The 21,011-nt window shown below is 38.5% G+C and overlaps 1 protein-coding gene across 18 annotated transcripts in view; it reads left to right on the top strand.

Moving 5' to 3' along the window:
• The window catches only part of EFCAB11 (EF-hand calcium binding domain 11), a 165,753-nt gene that overhangs the window by 12,837 nt on the left and 131,905 nt on the right, over nucleotides 1-21,011 (top strand). For 17 of the 18 annotated variants that reach the window (XR_008513159.2, XM_054530395.2, XM_009249385.4 and 14 more), the window contains exons 4-5: nucleotides 9,062-9,163; nucleotides 10,056-10,146. Coding sequence is in view for 17 of the 18 variants with exons in the window: in XM_054530395.2 (XP_054386370.2) it covers nucleotides 9,062-9,163; nucleotides 10,056-10,146 (193 nt within the window). In the remaining variant the exon portion in view is untranslated. Of the gene's footprint in view, nucleotides 1-9,061; nucleotides 9,164-10,055; nucleotides 10,147-14,779; nucleotides 14,958-21,011 lie in introns of those variants that run through there. The other variant, XM_054530398.2, reaches the window with a different exon arrangement.

The raw sequence follows: 21,011 nt of genomic DNA, 5'->3' as shown, positions 1-21,011 counted from the left end.
TGGGATTATAGGCATGAGCCACTGTGCCTGGCTATCCCTATTTTAGAAGTTAAAAAACTCTGGCCATTCATGGCGGTATGCACCTATATTCCCAGCTACTTGGGAGGCTGAGGTGGGAAGATCACTTGAGCCCAGGAGTTTAAGACCAGCCTGGGCAACATAGCAAGACCATATCTCTAAAAAAAAAAAAAGTACTAAAAAGTTTAAAAATAAAAAATAAATAAATCCAGAAGCCTAGCAAGGTTAAATAATTTGCCCAAAGTGGTACCGCTAGCTAGTAAGTACCAGACCAACGTGATCTGACCTCTAGCTCACCCTCTTAACCAATTGATGAGCCCTTCCTTTGATTTTTAATAGTGCCATGGGTCATATTCCTAATTGTGACAAAATTGAGGCCAGTATTCATTCCCCTAAGGAACTTTATGAATCAATGAGTTGAAGTCAGGAGTAGAATCAATACACAAAAATCACCATGTTCTCTATAGTTGTTAGACATTAATTTCAAATTTGGTTCTGGACTACCTAGCATCCAGAGCAAATAGGAAAACACGAGCAAGCACAGCTGCAATCAGGGTCCATGCAACAAAACAATTTTTCTAGAGAGGCGTAAGTCCTCCTGCCCTGGGATAGTTCTTCTGTGATGTCTCATGGAGGGGAGACTGGTGAGTGGATGTCAGTGTCGATGAGCTGTTCAATAAATGCAGTAGTGAATTTTGTAAGGCTGTTGCTTCATCTTTTCTCAACGTAGACCAGTGTTTAATGTCCGGGCAATTCTATGAAGGGCAAAGGCTGTGTGTTCCAAGTATACAGATCTTAGATGGTCTGACTTTATTCCAGAATAAATTGTAGACCATTCTCTATAAATAACAACAGCTAAGATTCACAGGGCTTTTCGATGCTAAAAGCTATAAATAAAACCTGAATGAGCATTGTCCCACTGAATCCTCATACATTTGTCTCTGTGTTATTATCTCGGTTCTATGTAAAATATGCCTAAGGTTAAAAACCAGAAAAAAGGACTTCAGAATTTTGTTTTCACTAGGCGATTAGATTGAGCATCTTTTCTGTTTCCTTATACTATTGCCGTTTTAAATTAATGAACATATTCTACTTTGATACTTGAAAAAGCTTTCCAGGAACTTACTTTTAACCCTCAACTTTGAATGATGGAAAAATCAAAGAGATTGATTCATCATAGCAGTAATTATGGACTGTGTGACTGCTATCCAGTGTAAGGTCCAATTGAAAAATAATTTGTGGATGATTAGGTTAATGGTCAGTTGGCTTGCATGCTTTTATTTATTAATATCTTGTCTGGCTTGTTCTAAACCAGACAGTTGACTATTAAAGGTATTATTTTTCTAAATTTAAATATCCTTTTTCTGGTCTTAGTTTCTGTCATAAAACACCTGCTGTTGTGTATGGTTTTTTATTTTAGCTCCTATGGAACAAAGACCAAGGTATAGCAGGGATGAAGGTTTTGGTTGATTTCAGATTTCAATTGGCCTCTTAGTTCTTTTCTATAATCAGGAAACTGCATACACATTAAGGTTACCTTATCTTGAAATTATAATCATAGGAGCATTTTGTGGGATCTCCTACAGATATTCACCCATCCATGTGTTTATTTAATTACCCATTTAGAAAATGGTGAATATGTGTCACTATAGAGATGGGGAAGAATTAGGAGACGCAGACACTGACCTAAAGACATTTTAAAAAATATATCTTATGTGGGCTGGGCGCGGTGGCTCATGCCTGTAATCCCAGCACTTTGGGAGGCCGAGGAAGGTGGATCACGAGGTCAGGAGTTCAAGACCAGCCTGGCCAACATGGTGAAACACTGTACTAAAAATACAAAAATTAGCTGGGTGTAGTGGCGGGTGCCTGTCATCACAGCTACTCCGGAGGCTGAGGCAGAAGAATTGCTTGAACCCGGGAAGCAGAGGTTGCAGTGAGCCGAGATCCCGCCACTGCACTCCAGCCTGGGCGACAGAGCAAGACTCCATCAAAAAATGTGTATGTATCTTATGTGATTGGGAAGATGAAAGAAATATTGCCACTTCTTTTACGGCCAGATGTTACATTTCTATTATAGGCAAGAAAACCTCTTAAGAGTTCAGGAGGGCAGCACTGCCCTCTAGAGGAGGTGTGGGCCTGGAGCTGGACATGCTGAAGGATGGGTGGGATTTGAAACAGTGATGGAGCAAAGGAGAAAAGAGGCAGTAAATGAATGCAGTGCAGGTGCCAGCTGTGTGCCCCGCCTCCTGCTCCTGTTGCTGGTGCTGTGCTCTCTGTGTAGAGTTCTTCAGAGACCCTCTTCTCCTGTGGTGTCCACCTCAGTGCCTGAAATCTCTTCTTCCTAGATCCCTGTTCCCTTACAAATCTCTCGCCCATCTCAGATTTGCATACCTAAATATATCAGCTATCATGCTGTTAATGTAGTCCTCCCATTAACAGAATCCACTCTCCTTGGATTTTTACCATTTTTTTTTAAACCTCTGCAACAGCAAGGAATATAGTGTATAACTATAAATGAATTGTGTCCAACCGAGTCAGCTGGCATGATGAGAGCTGGGAAGGATTAAGGACCGGTGTGCATGGAAGGAAGGATGAAGCTTTAAAGTCCAGAATAAGGTATTAGGACTTTGTGCTGTTTAACACTGAGGAACCTTTTAAGCTTTATGAGCAGGAGATGTATATAATAAAAAAGTAACAATTCCTGCCTGGGTTTGATAGAAATAAGATTTTATTGGTTCAGATTTCTCTATTCTACTGTAACTGGTTTTTTTTTTTTTTTTTTTTTTTTTTTTTTTTTGCTTTTTTTGTTGTTGTTGTTGTTTTGTTTTTTGAAATGGAGTTTTGCTCTTGTTGCCCAGGCTGGAGTGCAGTGGTGCGGTCTTGGCTCACTGCAACCTCTGCCTCCCAGGTTCAAGCCTGGAGGTGAACATGTGATTCTCCTGCCTCAGCCTCCCGAATAGCTGGGATTACAGGTGCGGCACCACCTCGCCTGGCTAACTTTTGTATTTTTAGTAGAGACAAGGTTTCACCATGTTGGCCAGGCTGGTCTTTAACTCCTGACCTCAGGTGATCTGCCTGCCTTGGCCTCCCAAAGTGCTGGGATTACAGATGTGAGCCATCACACCTGGCCTCTAACTGTTTTTACTCATTTTCCCTCCAATTAGATAGTAAAACTTGATTTCTTCCATTAAGGTAGATTATTTTCTCTTTATTTCCCTACACATCTGTAGTAAGCTAGAAGAAAATATTATCCTCTGAATTCATTTATCATAGGTGACAACTCACTGTTTTTGAAGTCACTTTCACCTACCATCCTTACAGTCTTTCTGTGCGAACACATTATATCCTTCTCTCACCCCTTCACTGTCATGGCCTCCAAAAGTCATAATTTGAATTTTGTGTCTCAGACTAGAGAAGGCATTATCTCTTTTGAAAGACTGCTTCATCCTTTTAAACCCTAATTTTTAAGCATTTTTTTTAACTCCTGGAAAAATCAATATGTGGCACAGTGAACATGAACCCTTCCTTTCTACTAAATCTAGGACCAGGCTTACTGTCCAAATAACTTGCCATTTTTATTGTTTTCTCCTTCACTCTCCCCAGATTTATTGCGGTTCTAATTTGAGCTCACTGTGATAGCCAGATGCTAGACTCCTTCATTTTCAAGAGGATTTCTCTGTGTGCACTGACCCTGAAGCTTAGAACTGTGAACCACAAAAAACTATACTTAATGGAACTTTCAAGTAAAAAATTTATACAGTTTTGTTAGACTTTTTGAATATATCTGTGGTGAAAGATGATTACCCTCCTAAGAAACTGCTTAAAAATAAACAAGTAGAAAAAAATAACCTTTATAGTTTCTGTCTCTCTATGACAGATATATATATACTGTCATAGATATATATATATACATGTATTAAGTAGTTTGGAAACTAAAAAATATGTACATGTTGGCCAGGTGCAGTGGTTCATGCCTGTAATCCCAGTACTTTATGAGGCCGAGGTGGACTGTTCACAAAGTCAGGAGTTCGAGACCAGCCTGGCCAATAGGGTGAAACCCCGTCTCTACTAAAAATACAAAAATTAGCCGGGTGTGATGGCGCACACCTGTAATCCCAGCTGCTTGGGAGGCTGAGGCAGTAGAATTGCTTGAACCCAGGAGGTGGAGGTTGCAGTGAGCCAAGATCGCGCTGTTGCACTTCAGCCTGGCGACAGAGTGAGACTCCATCTAAAATATGTATATATATATATATATATATATATATATATATATATATATATGTTATAGAACATGAAGAGAGTCCACTTTGCCAAGTATTGTTTGTAAAATGGAAGGAGATGTTTTCCAGTTGTACAAAAAAATGCATGGACTTGCAGAGTCAGGAGGGATTTGTAAAGATCATTGGTCCAGTGGTCTTTAAACCACGAGCCTCAATCCTAGATCCTTTGGGGACACATTCAAAGACACTGTTGGATAGGGAAGAATGGGAAGCCCACCCACTTAAAACCAAATAGTTCTACCTTCATCTCCTCTACACATGAGGCTTTCCATTTTCATGTAAAGAAGAATCTTTCCTACAGCTAAAAAAAGAAATAGTTTGCCAACTATTGATAGAGTCTAATGACCCAGGCAATTTCTGAATACCTTCTGCAGACACATTAATAATAAACACAGATAAACACATAGATCTGTGTGGTTCCTAATGTTGTGATGCTAATTTGTAACCACAGTAAAGTATGTTTAGGTAACTATTAGTAGTGGAACAGTGTGCACAAAAAACTCAACATTGTATTTGAAATTAGAATTTTCTGAACATATTCTTCCTCTGGAGGCGGGGTGGGAGGGGACACAGGTAATACATTTCTTATTGGGTATGAAATCTGATGTCAGTAGAATTACTGAAAGCCTTTGTGAAGTGGTAATTTTAGGTTTGAATGTTGTGACAGCAGGTGGAGCTAGTAGTAGGAACTCTATTTCTAGGTTATTTAAAGAGCTAGATGTATACAGCTTACATTAATGTGTTTTCATTGTAGAGCTTCAGGAATAGCATGTTATTATGTATTGGCTTTGGAAAGTGATCATATTACTACAACATGAGAGCTGAGCTGAACAAAAACTCCTCTGTGCTTTTTAGAAAAGGGGCTTGTATTTGGATAAATGTTGCCTTAGAAGATTAAGACAATTAAGGGCATAGAAGGGAGGGGATATGTTCACACAATATATGCTTGAAGAGTTTAACCCCTAGAGTATGGACTTTAAGAAATAAAAGTATATGATTGTGTGGGAAAATAGTGTGAAAGAAATTGATTACACATACGGAGTAATTTGTGTTATTGGATGGGTTTTCCTTTTAAGTGGTAATAGGCATGCAGTTTAAATCCACATACATTTTCTCCTAGTAAAAGCTAAAGACCATTTGTTTTTATCCTTCAATATTGTGAAATAAAGACCTCAATACTTCATAGCTCCAAATGCTCATGAGTTATCTGAATATGTAATTTAAAAGATATCACCACTCAGGTCCTTTTTTTCCCTTGTGAATTACATGATGAACCATGGAATTGTGCTTTTTTCCCTTTATCACTTCTCTAAGTCAAATGCAATGATAAGAGCAAATATTATGGATGTAGTTCTCTCTGAATTTTGTTTGATTTTTACTATATCATATGTTTTAAGAAATTGGAGTTTGTGAAGTGACAGTTTATTTTGCTGGCTATGTGAATAGAAAGAGACCTACTTTTTGGCATTCATTTACAGAGTTATAAGATCATTTAAAACATGGTCTTTTTTTTCTTTTTTTGAGACAGAGTCTTGCTCTGTCACCCAGGCTGGAGTGCAGTGGCACTATCTCGGCTCACCGCAACCTCCACCTCCTGGGTTCAGGCAATTCTTGTGCCTCAGCCTCCCGACTAGCTGGGATTACAGGTGCATGCCGCCACACCTGGCTAATTTTTGTATTTTTAGTAGAGACAGGTTTTGCCATGTTGGCCATGCTGGTCTGGAACTCCTGACCTCAACCTCTCTGCCCACCTTGGCCTCCCAAAGTGTTAGGATTATAGGCATGAGCCACCACACCTGGTCTAAAACACACATTTTAAGCCTGGCATGGTGGCATATGCCTTTAGTTCCAGCTACTGGGGAGACTGAGGTGGGGGATAACTTGAGGCTAGGATTTTGAGGCTGCAGTGCACTGTGGCCATGCCTGTGACTAGCCTCTGCACTCCAGCCTGGGCAACAGAGCGAGACCCTGTCTCTAGTGGGGAAAAAAAAACCCACACACATTTTAATGCTTTTTGCTAAAAACTAGAAATAACATCTTCTTGTTTGTTATTATTCATTGAATGTTACTTAGCAAACATGTAATGAATGCCTACTGTCTGCTAGGCATCATGCTAAACGTGGGATAAAATTTTGAGAACACTGTACACTGCTTTCCCTCAGCATGTCTCAGGCCAGACATGTGGCCAAATAATTACCATAGATCCTAATCACTTCTATGATTGCATGATGAACAAAGGGCTGTCAGGTCACAGAAAAAGGACTCAGCTGAGAGAAATCAGAGACATATTCAAACAGGAGATGATGCCTGGGTTGCATCTGGAAGGAGATGTAGACATTCACTAGGAGAAAAAAGGAGAAAGTGCATTATTCCAGGCAGTGTGTTCTATACATGCAAAGGTGTGCAGTACGAAAGGGCCTCTTGGCTTGGGGAAGCACCAGGAAGTTGACTAGGAAGCCTTGAGAGGTGGACTGGGGTACGTTTCTGAAGGGTCTCCTAGGACATGCCATTATCAGTGAATACATTATTCAAGAATTTCAGCTACTCTAGATACTACTTAATTGACTAGCTTTTGGTGTTCATGAAGCTAAAGTTATGGATATGACCTTATGGGCACATGGCATGGCTGGACTTCAGTTTTAACCTTAGCTAGCAATTTGGCATTATGTTCTCTGTCATAAGGGTGATTAGATAAGAATGGAGCTGCATCAACGTGTATCCCCACAACTACGGAAAAAAATACTATATATGCTAATTTGCTACAGTACGTATGATTGAGCACCTGCCAGGCACTCTGGTAGGTGAGGGAGATATGCCCTGTTGCCTAGAAGACAGCTGGCCACCTCCTGAACTTCTCCTCTTGGTTGTCTCCAGAGCACTGAACACTTCACACAGCTGAATGGCAACTCTTCATCCCTCCCCAATTTTGCTCTTCCCCCAGACTTTCTCCTTTCTTTAAGTAGCTCTTCAAGCCAGAATCTACGGGATATTCTTGACATCTTCTTTCTCACCCGCCACATCTAGTTCTTCATCAAGCTATGTCATTTAGATTCTAAAATATATCTGGAAACCTTCCATTCCTCTCATCCCCACTGCCAGCAACCTGGCAACCACATCTCTTGCCAGTAGGCTCCTAACTGGTCTCTCTCTTTACATTTTTGCTCCCCGACCTCAGTCCTTTTATCAAGATAATAGCCAGAAAGATCTTTCAAAACTCAGATCTTATAACTTCCCAATTCAAACCTTCTGTTGACTTCCTATTGCAACTTAAACCCAAATTATTTACCGTGGCCCACAAGAGCCTGTGAGTTTTGGCCCCTGCTGCCCTCCCCAACCTCATCTTGTATCACTTCTCTCTGGCTCACTTTGTTCCAATCACAGCAGCCTTTTTTCATTTTCCCACCTTGCCTCGGCACAGGCTGTTCCTACTGCCAGCAATGCTCTTCTTCCCAACATTAGGCAGTTGGTATTGTCTCATGGTTTAGGTCTTGGCTTAAATATCTCCTCCTTGAACGGATCTCTCCTTCACCAGAGTCTACTTGACATGAAGATTCCTGTGAATCTTTTTCACAACCTCCTGTCTTTCCCCTCATTGCCCATGCCACAGTTTGCAATGAGGTGTGCGTTTGCAGTTGAACCTGTGTAATGACTGCCTTCCCCACCATATCAGTAGCTCCTTTGGGACTGGAATCATGTGTATTCTCTTTTCTCCTCTATTTCCAAAGCTTAATACAGTGCCTGGCCCACAGTAGGTCCTAAAAGGAATCATTTAAAAACAGACAGATTTCTTTTTCAGTTTATAAATCTTTAAATATAAATAAAGATGTAGGAAATTAAGAAAATGATTTCTACATTTTTTTAAATGATTGGAACTATTTTAGAAAAGGTATACAGCTTAGTATTACATCACTAAAAGAAAAAATGTACATGTGGTTATTGTATGATTGGAGGCTATTTTTAAAACAGAGTGCTAATTTTTTTATGGAAATTCTGAGTTATAAAAATGAACCGCTCTTTTTATATATGTAGAGCTCAGTTCACTAAAATGTTTAAATTCTTGGCTTCGCTCTTTAAACCTACTACAAAGATCACATTAGAATTCATTTTAATAGACATTGTAAGCACAGTATCCAATCTCATTTTATCATGCTGGGCTCTTTTATTATGAGAGTCGCAGGAAGCTGAGCCTGAGGCTGCTCCACACGTTGTGGGGTGTATCCAGGGCTGGAGATGGTGCCAGCTCTATTGTTTATGTAATATTCTCCCCACCTTTATCTGTGGTGTGCAATTGGTATTGACTTTTAAGAAACTACTTCTCTGACCCGATCTCCCAGTTGGAAAAAAACCTGCCATAGTGACATCTGGCTAGGAAAAAAGGGATCAAAGAAGCGTAAGGAAAGAAAAATTATGAGACCTTGTTTAATAAGTAGTTTCATGGCTGTTAGATCTGTTGGAAGGAAGAGTGTTACACTTTTTTCAAGGTCACCATTCCTTTACCCCTGGAAAAAACTCAGTGAACCCTAAAAGTGTCTTGTGTTTTCACTATTGGTTTCTAGTGTCGGGTCTGTTAAATGTTAGCATTTAGCAAAATGCCTTTTTCGGTCTTCAGGAAACTTTACAGATCTTGAGTAAATACTGTTCACCAAAATTAAGATAAAATTTGATTATTGGTGGGATTTATTACTGTTCATTTCTGTTTAATTTTTTCTTAAAGAGGAAGACAATAATCTTTGACAAATTGTTTTTTCTCCAACTTTTAGGTATATTACTCGAGGGGTTTTTAAATACTGTCAGGAAAAAGAAGGAAGCTCAGCGATATCAGAATGAAGTAAGACACATCTTCACAGCCTTTGACACGTGCTGTAAGTGTCTCTAAAGTGTTTTGATGTAAAAAAATTGCTATTAAGGGATTGCGAATAGGATTATATACCCAGTAAATCAAATATATAATATACTTGGAAGATTATATTACTGTATTCATTAGCTGTTACCTTTGGTATTGATGCACATTTTTTTCTCCGTCGTGATTTCTTGACATTTACCATAGATGAAATAGTATTTACAGTTATATAGTTGTACTAATATATTGTACCTTGATTGTCATGGGGACCGCAAAAGGACTGGCCATGGGGGATATAGGCCACGAGCCACCTATGGAGGTGTGGGAGACCGTGTGGCTTCTTCATCAACTCTTGCTCTGACCTACATATGATTGGTGGAATTGTTTTCCCACATAGGGTGTGGCTGACAGGGTGGGTGGCTGTAGACCCCCTAGGCCCCACAGATCATAAACAGAATGAAAAGACTCATGGAGTCTAGGTTCAATGTCTTGACTGCTGTTATGGTTTCCTTCTAAATAGTAATATTTCATGATTCTATTACCAAGCAAAGGAAAAGACATGAATTTTGAAGACTGCATTGTTTTGGCAACTTGCAAAGACTCAAAGTCTAACACCGTTGTTAGAGTGCATGTCTCTATATAGTGCTATCCCTGGTACTGAGAGAATCAGCAAAATGATAGGGCCAGAAGTGACCTTCAAGATCAGCTGGGACTGCACTGAAGGAAAGTATTATTAGAATCTTAAATTATTCTGATGAGACAATCTCAGATTACCTTATATGTGAAATCAACCATACACTACTGCTTTTCTCCTAGTAATATATTAAAATAAGTTTTGCACAAATGTTATGGCTGAAGTAACAGTTGATAGGTCTTATCAAAGTAAGTGAATATTTTTTATCGTTTTCAAATAGATCGTGGATTTTTAACTTTGGAAGATTTCAAAAAAGCATTTAGGCAGGTGGCTCCCAAATTACCGGAAAGGACTGTTCTTGAAGTATTCAGGTAAGGCATCAAAATCCTTCTGTACACCACCTTTTGATTTACCATTTGCTTTTATATGTTTTTGACTTTATGGAAAGCACTTATTTATTCTGATTTTTGAGTCAGGAACATTTTTCTCTTGCAGCAATAGTGTCATGGTCCAGGAGGGAAATCTATAGTTAGCTATGAGTCCTTCCACACCCCTGACAGTGGACTGTAAAGTTGGGGGAGCGCTTGCACACCAGGCAGGTGCATACAAGCACTTATGAGTAGGGGCAGGAGAGGAACAGGAAGAAAGAACATCTTCAGATACTTACGTGTGAACCAAGGGAAAATGGAGCTTTAGTAATATTTGGCATGGATGCTGGTGTCCTCACATGGTCTGTATTTCAGACAAACACAGGTTACATGTGGTTCTTGAGTTGTCTGGAGAGAACAGCTGGAGTTGCCTGATGGTAGCCCCCTTGTTCCCTTGCTTTCAAAGCTACTGGCACATGTTGCTGTTCACACATACCTGATAAAGTGGATTTAAAGATTATATTATGTGGTTCTTATGAACGAATCCTGACAAAATGGACAAGTGGCTTAAAAGCAGTTTCTGTTAGGAAACTGCAGATTGAAGGTAATATTAATAGTGCAAACACATGCTGACGTGAGAACACAGCAGAGCTGTCTCTTCTCTGACTCCCAGCATGAGCTCTTCATCAACCCTGTTAACAGGTGTATTCATTAGCGTTCAGCACACCAGCGAGAGCCAGAAAACCCAAAAGAATGGAAACTCAAAAAATATAGAAATTCATTTCTCTGTCATATAAACATAGGCAGACCAGGGGTGAGTGTTGACCACACAGTCGGGAAGGATCCAGATTGCCCCTTTTCTTGTTGCTCTGGCTGTATCAACACCTGGCTTCTCCCTCTTGCTTCAAGATGGTTGCTTAAGTTTCAGCAGTCAAATATTAAGTTTCAGCAGTCAAATCTGAATTCCAGCTGGTTAGGAGGAGAAGAAAGCAGAAGGTATGCACTTTTCAGGATATATATTATTTCCACTTATAACCCAGTGACCAAAACTTAGTTCCAAGGTCATGCACAGCTGCAAGGGGGAAGGGTTTTGGAAACTGTAGTCTTTGCTCTGGGCAATGATGTGCCCACGAATAGAGGTTCTGATACCAAGGAAGAGGGAGAGAGAATGGATATTGGGGGACATCTGGCAGATGTTCCCATTTGGGATAAAAGTAACTTAATGAAATATGACCAGAGCCAGCCCTTCTCAATAGAAATTAGTAAATAGGTTATTTGAATGAAGATTTGCAGTCATTGTCATTAACAGTGACATATATGAAATTCATTTGCTGCCTCGTTGACAAGCAAGTTACTGAGCAAGCTATTGAACAAGAGCAAAGAAGTTAAAGCCAGATGCATACAAAATGCTTATGGGAAAACATTACTTAGTTGATTTTGTAAAAGCAAATCCTTTAAAATGTAGCATCTTTGTATTTTGTGATGAAATAGGTAGTGAATATCAATATACTTCTACCATACAAAAGTTGTTTTTAACAAAGGAACTAAAAATTGATACTCATTTTCTTTTTACAAAAAGACAAGTTGTCCAAATATGATGAACTTTATGTGTTAAATGGTTTTAGTAGATACTACCTTATAGAGATTTTTGAAAAATGTATTTAAATATAGCCATTCAAGATACAGGCAATGTTTTAACGATGAATGAGAAAGTAACACCTTCTTAGAAGAAAAGCTATGCTACAGGGAGAACGTTTTTGAAATAGATGTTTGAAAATGTTATTTTAAAACATAATGTCACCTATTAAAATTCATATCTGCATGTTTGGTATGTTTAAAATGGAATGTCCTGGCCAGGCATGGTGGCTCATATCTGTAATCCCCGCACTTTGGGAGGCCGAGGTGGGTGGATCACCTGAAGTCAGGAATTCGAGACCAGCCTGGCCAACATGACGAAACCCCATCTCTACTAAAAAGACAAAAATTAGCTGGGCATGGTGGCATGCGCTGTAGTCCCAGCTACTCGGGAAGCTGAGGCAGGAGAATCACTTGAACCTGGGATGTGGAGGTTGCAGTGAGCTGAGATCACACCACTGCGCTCCAGCCTGGGTAACAGAGTGAGACTCCATCTCAAAAAGCTGCAAAGTTGTGGTGATTTTAGCACACAATTATTAAAAACAGAAATTCGGCCTGGTGTGGTGGTTCATGCCTGTAATCCTAGCACTTTAGGAGGCCAAGGCAGGAGGATTGCTTGAGGCCAAGAGTTCAAGACCAGCCAGGGCAACATAGACCCTGACTCTACACAAAATACAAAAATTAGCCAGGTATGGTGGCATATACCTGTAGTCCTAGCTACTAGCTATTTGGGAGCGTGAGATGGGAGGATCTCTTGAGCCCAGAAGTTCGAGGCTGCAGTGAGCCAAGTTTGCACCCCTGCACCCCAGCCTGGGCAACAGAGCAAGATCCTATCTCTTAAAAAAATATATATGTATATATATGTATTTATATGTCCATCTTTCCATGGGTTAGGGTATATCTTGAAAATGTATTAAAGCTATTGAATTATATATATAATTATATATTGAATTATATATGTAGTATATAATTATGATTGGAATTATATATATTAATGTATATAATTGTATATATGTAATATATAATTATAGATATTTAAGCATATATAATGTGTAGTATATAATTATATATGTAATCTATAATATATAATTATTTAATTGCATTTATTTAATTATATATGCAATATATAATTATATAATTAATATAATATATAATTAGTTATATATAACATAATTATATGATTAATAATTGTATATATGATTATATATTATTAACATATAAACATATATAATTATATATATAATTCAATAGCAAGATATCAGGAAAGATGGACTTTACTAGCTGAATTTTAGTTGGCATCAACAACAAAATAATAATTTAAGAAAACAAAACAAATTTTCAAATTCCTAAATCTTTGCATTATCAGAGGATGGAGTCAGTGGCATGATGACCTTTTCCCATTTAGATCTATATATTTTCATGAGGTACCTATACTATCCATTAAAACCAAGTATCAAAACAAATTGAATTTTAAATTGCTCACTTATAAAATATTAAGCCAAGATTTTCAGAAATAATAAAGTATATTAATGTACATTGTTCTTGTTAAGTATTAATAATTTCTAGAGACATCAGAAAGTTATTTGCCATTAATAAATAAAATATTTTTATCTTTAATTCTTTAGAAATTTCTATACTTTAACCATGTACGTAGTATATTAATATAATAACACATGTGCTCCTCTATAAATAAATATATTCGTGTTGTGGAGTATATGCCCACAAATCTTGTACTTCCTAGGGTTGTGAGACCAAAACAGTTTGGAAACCACTGCAACATACAGCCAAAGAAGATATTTTGTTGACTGAATATGGGCTTTTTAAACTCTCAATTGTATTTTTATAATATCACAATCCCAAAATTAGACTAAATAATGAATAACACGGTTGGGCGTGGTGGCTTGCGCCTGTAGTCCCAGCACATTGGGTGGCCGAGGCGGGCGGATCACCTGAGGTCAGGAGTTCCAGACCAGCCTGGCCAACATGGCGAAACTCCATCTATACTAAAAAGTACAAGAATTAGCCGGGCGTGGTGGTGGGCACCTGTAATCCCAGCTACTCAGGAGGCTGAGGCAGTAGGATCACTTGAACCCGGGAGGTCGAAGTTGCAGTGAGCCGAGATCGTGCCACTGCACTTCAGCCTGGGCAACAAGAGCGAGACTCCGTCTCAAAAAAAAAAAAGAATAACACATATTAAAGGAAGTTGTGAACTGGAAAAATATTTCCTGTTTGTGTAAATTGAAGTAGGCCAAAGAAACAGAGATGTCTAACATATCACACATATCCTTATTTCAGTCATGCAAACAATTTTCAATAATAAAAAAATCAGCTGCTGAGGCTGTTAGCGATGCAAAAGTATTTAATATTTCCAAGGTTAGACGTTCACTTTTTGAGATGCTTGAGTAGCTTTTCACTTAATTGACCAGCATGTATGGGTTTCTTTACCCAGCTCCACAATTCACTACACAGGTGCAGAAAAAAAGCTGATCTCTGAAAAGCACTAGGAGAAGGCATCTAGAGAGGGAGAATTCTAATTAGGCCGGGGTCGTCTGTGGCTTGAATGACTGAATAAGTTTTTATAGTCTTCAATTCAGTGACTGCCAGATTCTTCCCAAAGAAATTTCTAGAGATCAAGAGTAGGCTCTTTCGGAAGTACTTGCCCATATTACACTTTAATTTGACAAACCAAACAACAGCAATTCACCAAGCAAACAACAAAAACGATCCAAAGAAAGAGACTTGGACGTAGGCATCAAGGAATCATTTCACTTTATAATTTAGTAGAACACTGGTGTATCATTCATTAATTCTGAAAGTGTTTGAGAACTAAATGTAAAATAATTTTGTAAGGTTTGTGAATTGTTGCCTAGGTATTCTGGTGATGTTTACTTTAGTGATTTTATCATTAATGAAAGCAATGTGTTTTTTTTAGGAAACGTATCATTAGGGTTCATAACATTCACATTCTGTTGTGCAATCATAATCTCCTGTTTTGTTTTAGTCATAGCTCTACAGTTGAATGAATTCAAAGCTCACCTCCAGGCCTTTTGCTATGGTTTCTGCTTAGCTGAAGTTTATCCTCAAGTAGGGGTCATAAGAATTATATTCCCCACTGTCTTTCATGTTCAAAAATGCTTACCTGGGTCATTGTATTTGAATAAAAATATGTAATGGATTGAATGCTAACATTTTTGAGTCACATTCTTGCCTATTTTGGAAGTCCTTTTAAGTTTTTTGCTAATTTTTATTTTAATTGCTTGCTTTGCTCTTAGTATATTACCATGTCTCTTAGTGTATTTTCAACAATATCTATTCTCCTTTGTGCTGCATCCAATTTGGCATTTTTCTTTTTCTGTTTTGGTTTTACTTTTCTCTTACATTTCTTTCTTGAGCTCTATCTGCTGATGTCTCGTATCTTTTTTATTTTGCTGTATCTTGTTATTTTGTAGTAGCTCCCCTGTCTACTTTCAGCTCTTGTTTTATAGAGGTGTTTGTTTTATAAGGGGAAACAGTGATTTTTCAGATTTTATTTTTAAATGAGTGATTGCTTGGGGGAAGCTAATTATAACTTTTTCCACATAAATTAATGAAAGCAAGTTTTCTACCAAGAGAAAAGTTGTGAGGAACAAATTACTTTCATAAACCAAGGGATATCTCATATACAAAATTCAAAATTGCTACTCATTTGTTATGTCTAAAGATATTATAAAATCTTTAATACTTGGATTTCAAAATTTGAGACGTTTTTCAGTGTTTGAAACTTAAAACTTTTGGGGGGGTGCGGTGGCTCATGCCTGTAATCCAACACTTTGGGAGGCCGAGACGGGTGGATCACTTGAGACCAGCCTGGCCAACATGGTGAAACCCCGTCTCTACTAAAAATAAAAAAAATTAGCCCAGCATGGTGGTGCACACCTGTAATCCCAGCTACTCGGGAGGCTGAGGCACAAGAATTGCTTGAACTTTGGAGGCGGAGGTTGCAGTGAGCCGAGATCACGCCACTGCACTGCACTCCAACCTGGGCGACGGAGCAAGACTCTGTCTCAAAAAAAGAACTTGTCTCTACTGAAAATACAAAAATTAGCTGGGTGTGGTGGCACGTGCCTGTAGACCCAGCTACCCGAGAGGCTGAGGCAGGAGAATTGCTTGAACCCAGGAGGCAGAGGTTGCAGTGAGCCCAGACTGCGCCATTGCACTCCAGCCTGGGTGACAGAGCAAGACTCTGTCTCCAAAAAAAAAAAAAAAAAGAAACATAACTTTGTATTCCTCTTAGAGCTGGTAGTCACAATTTGTGTATTTGTGTACTATATCAAAGATGATGTTTCATTATTAGTCAGAATTTCTACCCACTAAAAATGGCAGTTCAAGAGACATAAGAGCTGTTTGTACTATAGTACTGTTTGTACTGTAGAATTAATGTTAGATAATAAGCTGTTTTGAGCAATTAAAAGTTAAGTAAAAAACATCTTTCTTCTTTAACACTAATAAAACTTACTGAAATTTTTGTAGCGCTTTCTTTTGTTTTTAATGTTCAGAAATCTTCAGTGACTCTAAGGGGTAAAATTAAAACTCTTTAACCTGGCTTTCCAACATCTGGTCTCTTTTCCAACATCTGGTCCCCTTTTCAAACTCATCTTTCATCAGTCCCAAATTCCTCTGTTCCCTTTGGCATGGTACTTGTTCCTTTGATTATGTGATGTGCATTTATACTTCATTCTGTTTGCAGTGCCTTTCCCTACTCTTACCTGTCCAGATTTAAACCATCTTTAAAGGTGCTCCTCAATAAAGCCTTTCTTTCTCTACATTGTACAGTCTTCTTTCCTTAAATGTTGATAGTATTTATTGTTAGGTATTTTTTCATTCACTTACTTGATAAATGAAAACACAGTGTTTATGATTATCCCCATAAATTAGTACAAGTTCTTTGAGTTTATGTACTTATATCTGTAATCACCACTGTCCTTGGCATGTTGCCTTTTGCACTGCAGTTAATAAATAATTGTTGATCCATTGCCACTTATTCCAAATACCCTGTGACAGTAAAATTCTGTTTTCTTCATGGTTTAATTTATTTCTCATAAACTAGGAAAGAGTCCTTTAAAATGCAGTCAGGAGCTTCATAGCCACATGTGGCTTTGCTTTCCATTTTCCTCTGTCTACATGTGATTTTCATGAATTAATCTCTGGTGGTCTCTTTTTGCTTTATTTTGGAGGCGTTTTCGGTGCATGATTTAGCCTCGGCTGTCATCAGGAAGCTGACTTAATGTTCTTTCTTGACTTTGCCTGCCATCAACACCCTGTGGTATTTCTGGCTGGCATTTTTCTCTGCATGGATATGTTTACTTCTCCATGCCTAGGAGCCTTCTCCATCTCATTGTAAGCACTGCTATTTGTACATTCCCACCACCTGTCAGTTGGCAAAAAGCTCTGGGAAGCTGCTTTTGCTTCCCAGTCATGAGATGAAATGTGAATGTGCATAAGGTCCATGACCTGACCCAGCGTCCAAGACCCTGAGTGCACAGGCAGATTGCCACATGCTGATGTAAAGTGGCAATATTGAGGCACCAAATGCTCCTGTCATGACCGCAGACATTTACAGTTATATCCTGATATTTTTGGTGTAAGAATCCCTTTCTTCATATTACACAAGAGAAGGTCAAAGGACATAGGACATCTAACTCTCCTTTTTTGAATATTAGAAATTGGGTGAAAATGAGAATGTCATTGCTTGTTGAATAAGATATTTTCAAAATCAGAGTATTAGTGGGGGCTGGGGCTTAGGAATGCAATTGTAAAAGGGAGTGATGGATATTCTCTTGGCAGAAAAATTATATAGATGTTATATCACAGCTGTTATAGAGGTAAGGACTGTCACCAGCTTGGGTAAAACAAACTAATAGGCGCTTCTGTTATGCTGATTTGAAGAGTCTTGCAGAGCTGAGGGCCTAAAGGAAAGTGATTTCAGAGAGCATTTACTTTTTCTTTTTTTTTTTTTTTTTTTAATGTTTTTACTGTATTTTTATTTTTATTTTTATTTTTTATTATTATTATACTTTAAGTTTTAGGGTACATGTGCACAATGTGCAGGTTAGTCATTTGCCTCTCTTTTGAAATCGCTCATTATAGTTTTTAGCTTCCCATAATTCCTTTCTGCCAGCAGCCAACTTGTTGAGTATCATTTTCCTGGTCCATCTCTAACAAGAGAAAATTTCCAGTCATTATTTTGTGCTTCAGAATGTTTCTGTGTATAATCATGCAACTTCAGTAAGATCACAGTTATTAAAATGAGTACCTAATTTAGTGACTATGACTATTGGTCTTTGAGTATCTGCCTGCTTCCGGGTATAGAAACATCCATAAAAACACCTAGAAATCATATTTCATTCTTTGTAGCCATACATAGATAACAGTCATCAGCTATACCTTCTGTGTGAATGGCATGACCGAAGAAGTAGACTTCTTGAGGTCCCAATTTTTATTTCATGAAATTTTGTGTCTTCTCTGCAATGGAAATGCTTTAGTTTTTATTTCAATGGTTTTGTTTCAAAATTATCAGAGATTCCCATTTCTGATTGTCCTGTTGCACATGCTTACAAGATGGGGAGTATGAATGTGTGTAAGCTTTTCAAGCTGACCTCAGAATTTCCTCTCTGAGGGACTTCTAGGGACTTTCACATGTGATATATTGAAGAAAACTGTACTTTAAAAATTCAGCTATAGAAATAATTATATTCTAGTCATTTTAAGAAAATACCGATTTTTCAGAGGGTTCTTAATTGATTTTGATTGTCTTTTTTACCAGTATGAACTTTAGAAACAGAGGAATTGAAACTCAGAAACTGGACCAGGAAGCAAGTAGAGAAGATGACTTTGTTACATAGATTTTCAAATAGATTATGTTATTTTGGTTTCTTAATTTAAGCTAACTTATGAAGGATATATTATTAGCTTGGAAGGAATATTTAGTCTCTTCACATTTAGGAAGCTCAGATTTTGAAGTCCTCTCTTGTGTTAAACCCATCCGGATACAAACTCTATTCATCCTTCAAGGCCCAGCTGTTAAGATAGTTCTTATCTTGAAAGCCGGCCCTACCCTGCCACCTTGCAACCCCCAAAAAGGAAATTGTCTTCACCTTCTGCTTTAAACTCCTAACCTTTCATAAATATCTTTCTTCTTCGTGCTTTTTCATAGTTATTTGTACCCATGTGTTATTTCCAGTGTCAGAATGGAAGCTAAACGTGAGAAGGCATAGTAGGGTATTCATCATCACACTCCCAACACTCCTAGCACAGTTTTGTAGGTCTTGAATAGATGACTTCATCTTATATAAATGAATGGCTTATTTCATTGGGAAAAAACCAGGCTTTTTATTACCATTATTTGTTTTACTCTTTAAATACCAGACTGGCACCATGTTAAGGTCAGGAGTCCAGTCAAGCCCCAGGATGAGTTCTAGGCCCAGCTCTGCCTCTGACCCATTTTTCCACAAATCAGTGAACCTCTCTGGACTGCCCTGTCATCTGAGGAAAAAGGGTGCTGTGTTATACGATCTGGCAGGCTTCTCCAGCTCTGAAATTCACTGGTGGCATCATCTATCATGGAGAATGGCATGGCCGTCTCCTTTATTTTCTCTGCGTACCACAGATATTATTCAGAATCCACCACAGCATGAATATAGATGTGGTCTGTCAGTGTGACAAAGACTGTTCTCAAGAGGAAATTACTGGGTTTGACAGCTACCCAACCCTGGGTTTAGTTTTTGGGATGTCACTATAGCAAGTGTTGTGGCCGATGTATCCAATTCCTCATCTACATATATGGCTGAATATGCTGTTCTTGCTGTAATAGCATGAGGGCTATTTTTCTTTTAATTCAGCTGTCACATAGGAAACTGCTGCCATGGTTTCTTTCTATGACCAAATGTTGCTAACCCTTTCAGTCATCCTTGAAGTTATTAATAGCCACACATCATGAATGTATTCATGCCATTTCCTTTATAGAAAAAGGAATCAATTTCTCATGTTTTTCTTTTGTAGTAGATAGCTAACTTCTAGGTGGAATTTTGGTAATATTGAATGTCATATTTATAAAATAAGAGAAATCTGTATTTAATAAAATACATATTTTATGAGATACTTAACATTGTTTTAAAATACCATGACAAAGTAGGCCAGGAATTAAGAATTACATCAAAGTTTTGATTATCCACCTTATATATAGACTAAAATCAAGACCAAAGATTTCCAGTACTACATTTTTATTGATGACAGCAACCTATGAGTTTGCTGCCTTATGTCTGGCCATCTTGTCTGCCTACCTCCTACCCCATCATTCTCCTCCATCAGGCTACCTCGAATAGATGCATCCTTGACATTCAAAGAGTTCTCCAAAGACCAGTGGCATCAGCATCAGGGAGCTTATTAGCAATGCCTAATCTCAGGCCCCACTCCAAAGGTACTGAGTCAGACATGTTTAATATTCCTAGGTGATTCATATGCACCTTAAAGTTTGAAAATCACTGGCCTACCCTAGTTAAATTTTGGATAATTCAAGTAAATTATCATTTCTATTTATGTTACTTCCTAACTTCAATAGCTTTTTATTCCCTACCAAATAATGTCTAGATTCCTTAGCCTGACATACAAGGTCCCTACAGACAGAAACATACAAGGCCGTATAGACAGAAACGGCTGTGCCTTTTTTGCATGTCCCCCAGTATTTCATCCTACTCTGCCTTTCTGGTCTTCTTGCCATATACTGTCTCATTTCTCTCCTACCATTTTTGTTCATGGCAGGTTCACTGCTCTCTTTCCTCTTCCTCCCACTTCCCCATCCACATATCTGAATGGTATCCATTCCTTATCTGAACATTCTTCTATGTAGCCTTTCTTTTCTTTCTTTCTTTTTTCTTTTTTTTTTTTTTTTTTAGACAGAGTCTCACTTTGTCTCCTAGACTGGAGTTCAGTGGCACGATCTCGGCTCACTGCAACCTCTGCCTCCCAGGTTCACGTGATTCTCCTGCCTCAGCCTCCCAAGTAGCTGGGATTACAGGCGCCCGCCACTATGGCCAGCTAATTTTTGTGTTTATAGTAGAGATGGGGTTTCACCATGTTGGCCAGGCCAGTCTCAAACCCCTGACCTCAAGTGATCTGCCCTCCTCGGACTCCCAGAGTGCTGGGATCACAGGTGCGAGCCACCACGCCCGGCCATATGTAGCCTTTATCACTCCAGC

This window comes from Pongo abelii, chromosome 15 (assembly GCF_028885655.2).
Source record: "Pongo abelii isolate AG06213 chromosome 15, NHGRI_mPonAbe1-v2.0_pri, whole genome shotgun sequence".
NCBI lineage: Eukaryota > Metazoa > Chordata > Mammalia > Primates > Hominidae > Pongo > Pongo abelii.
This window is presented reverse-complemented; position numbering and strand designations above follow the sequence as displayed.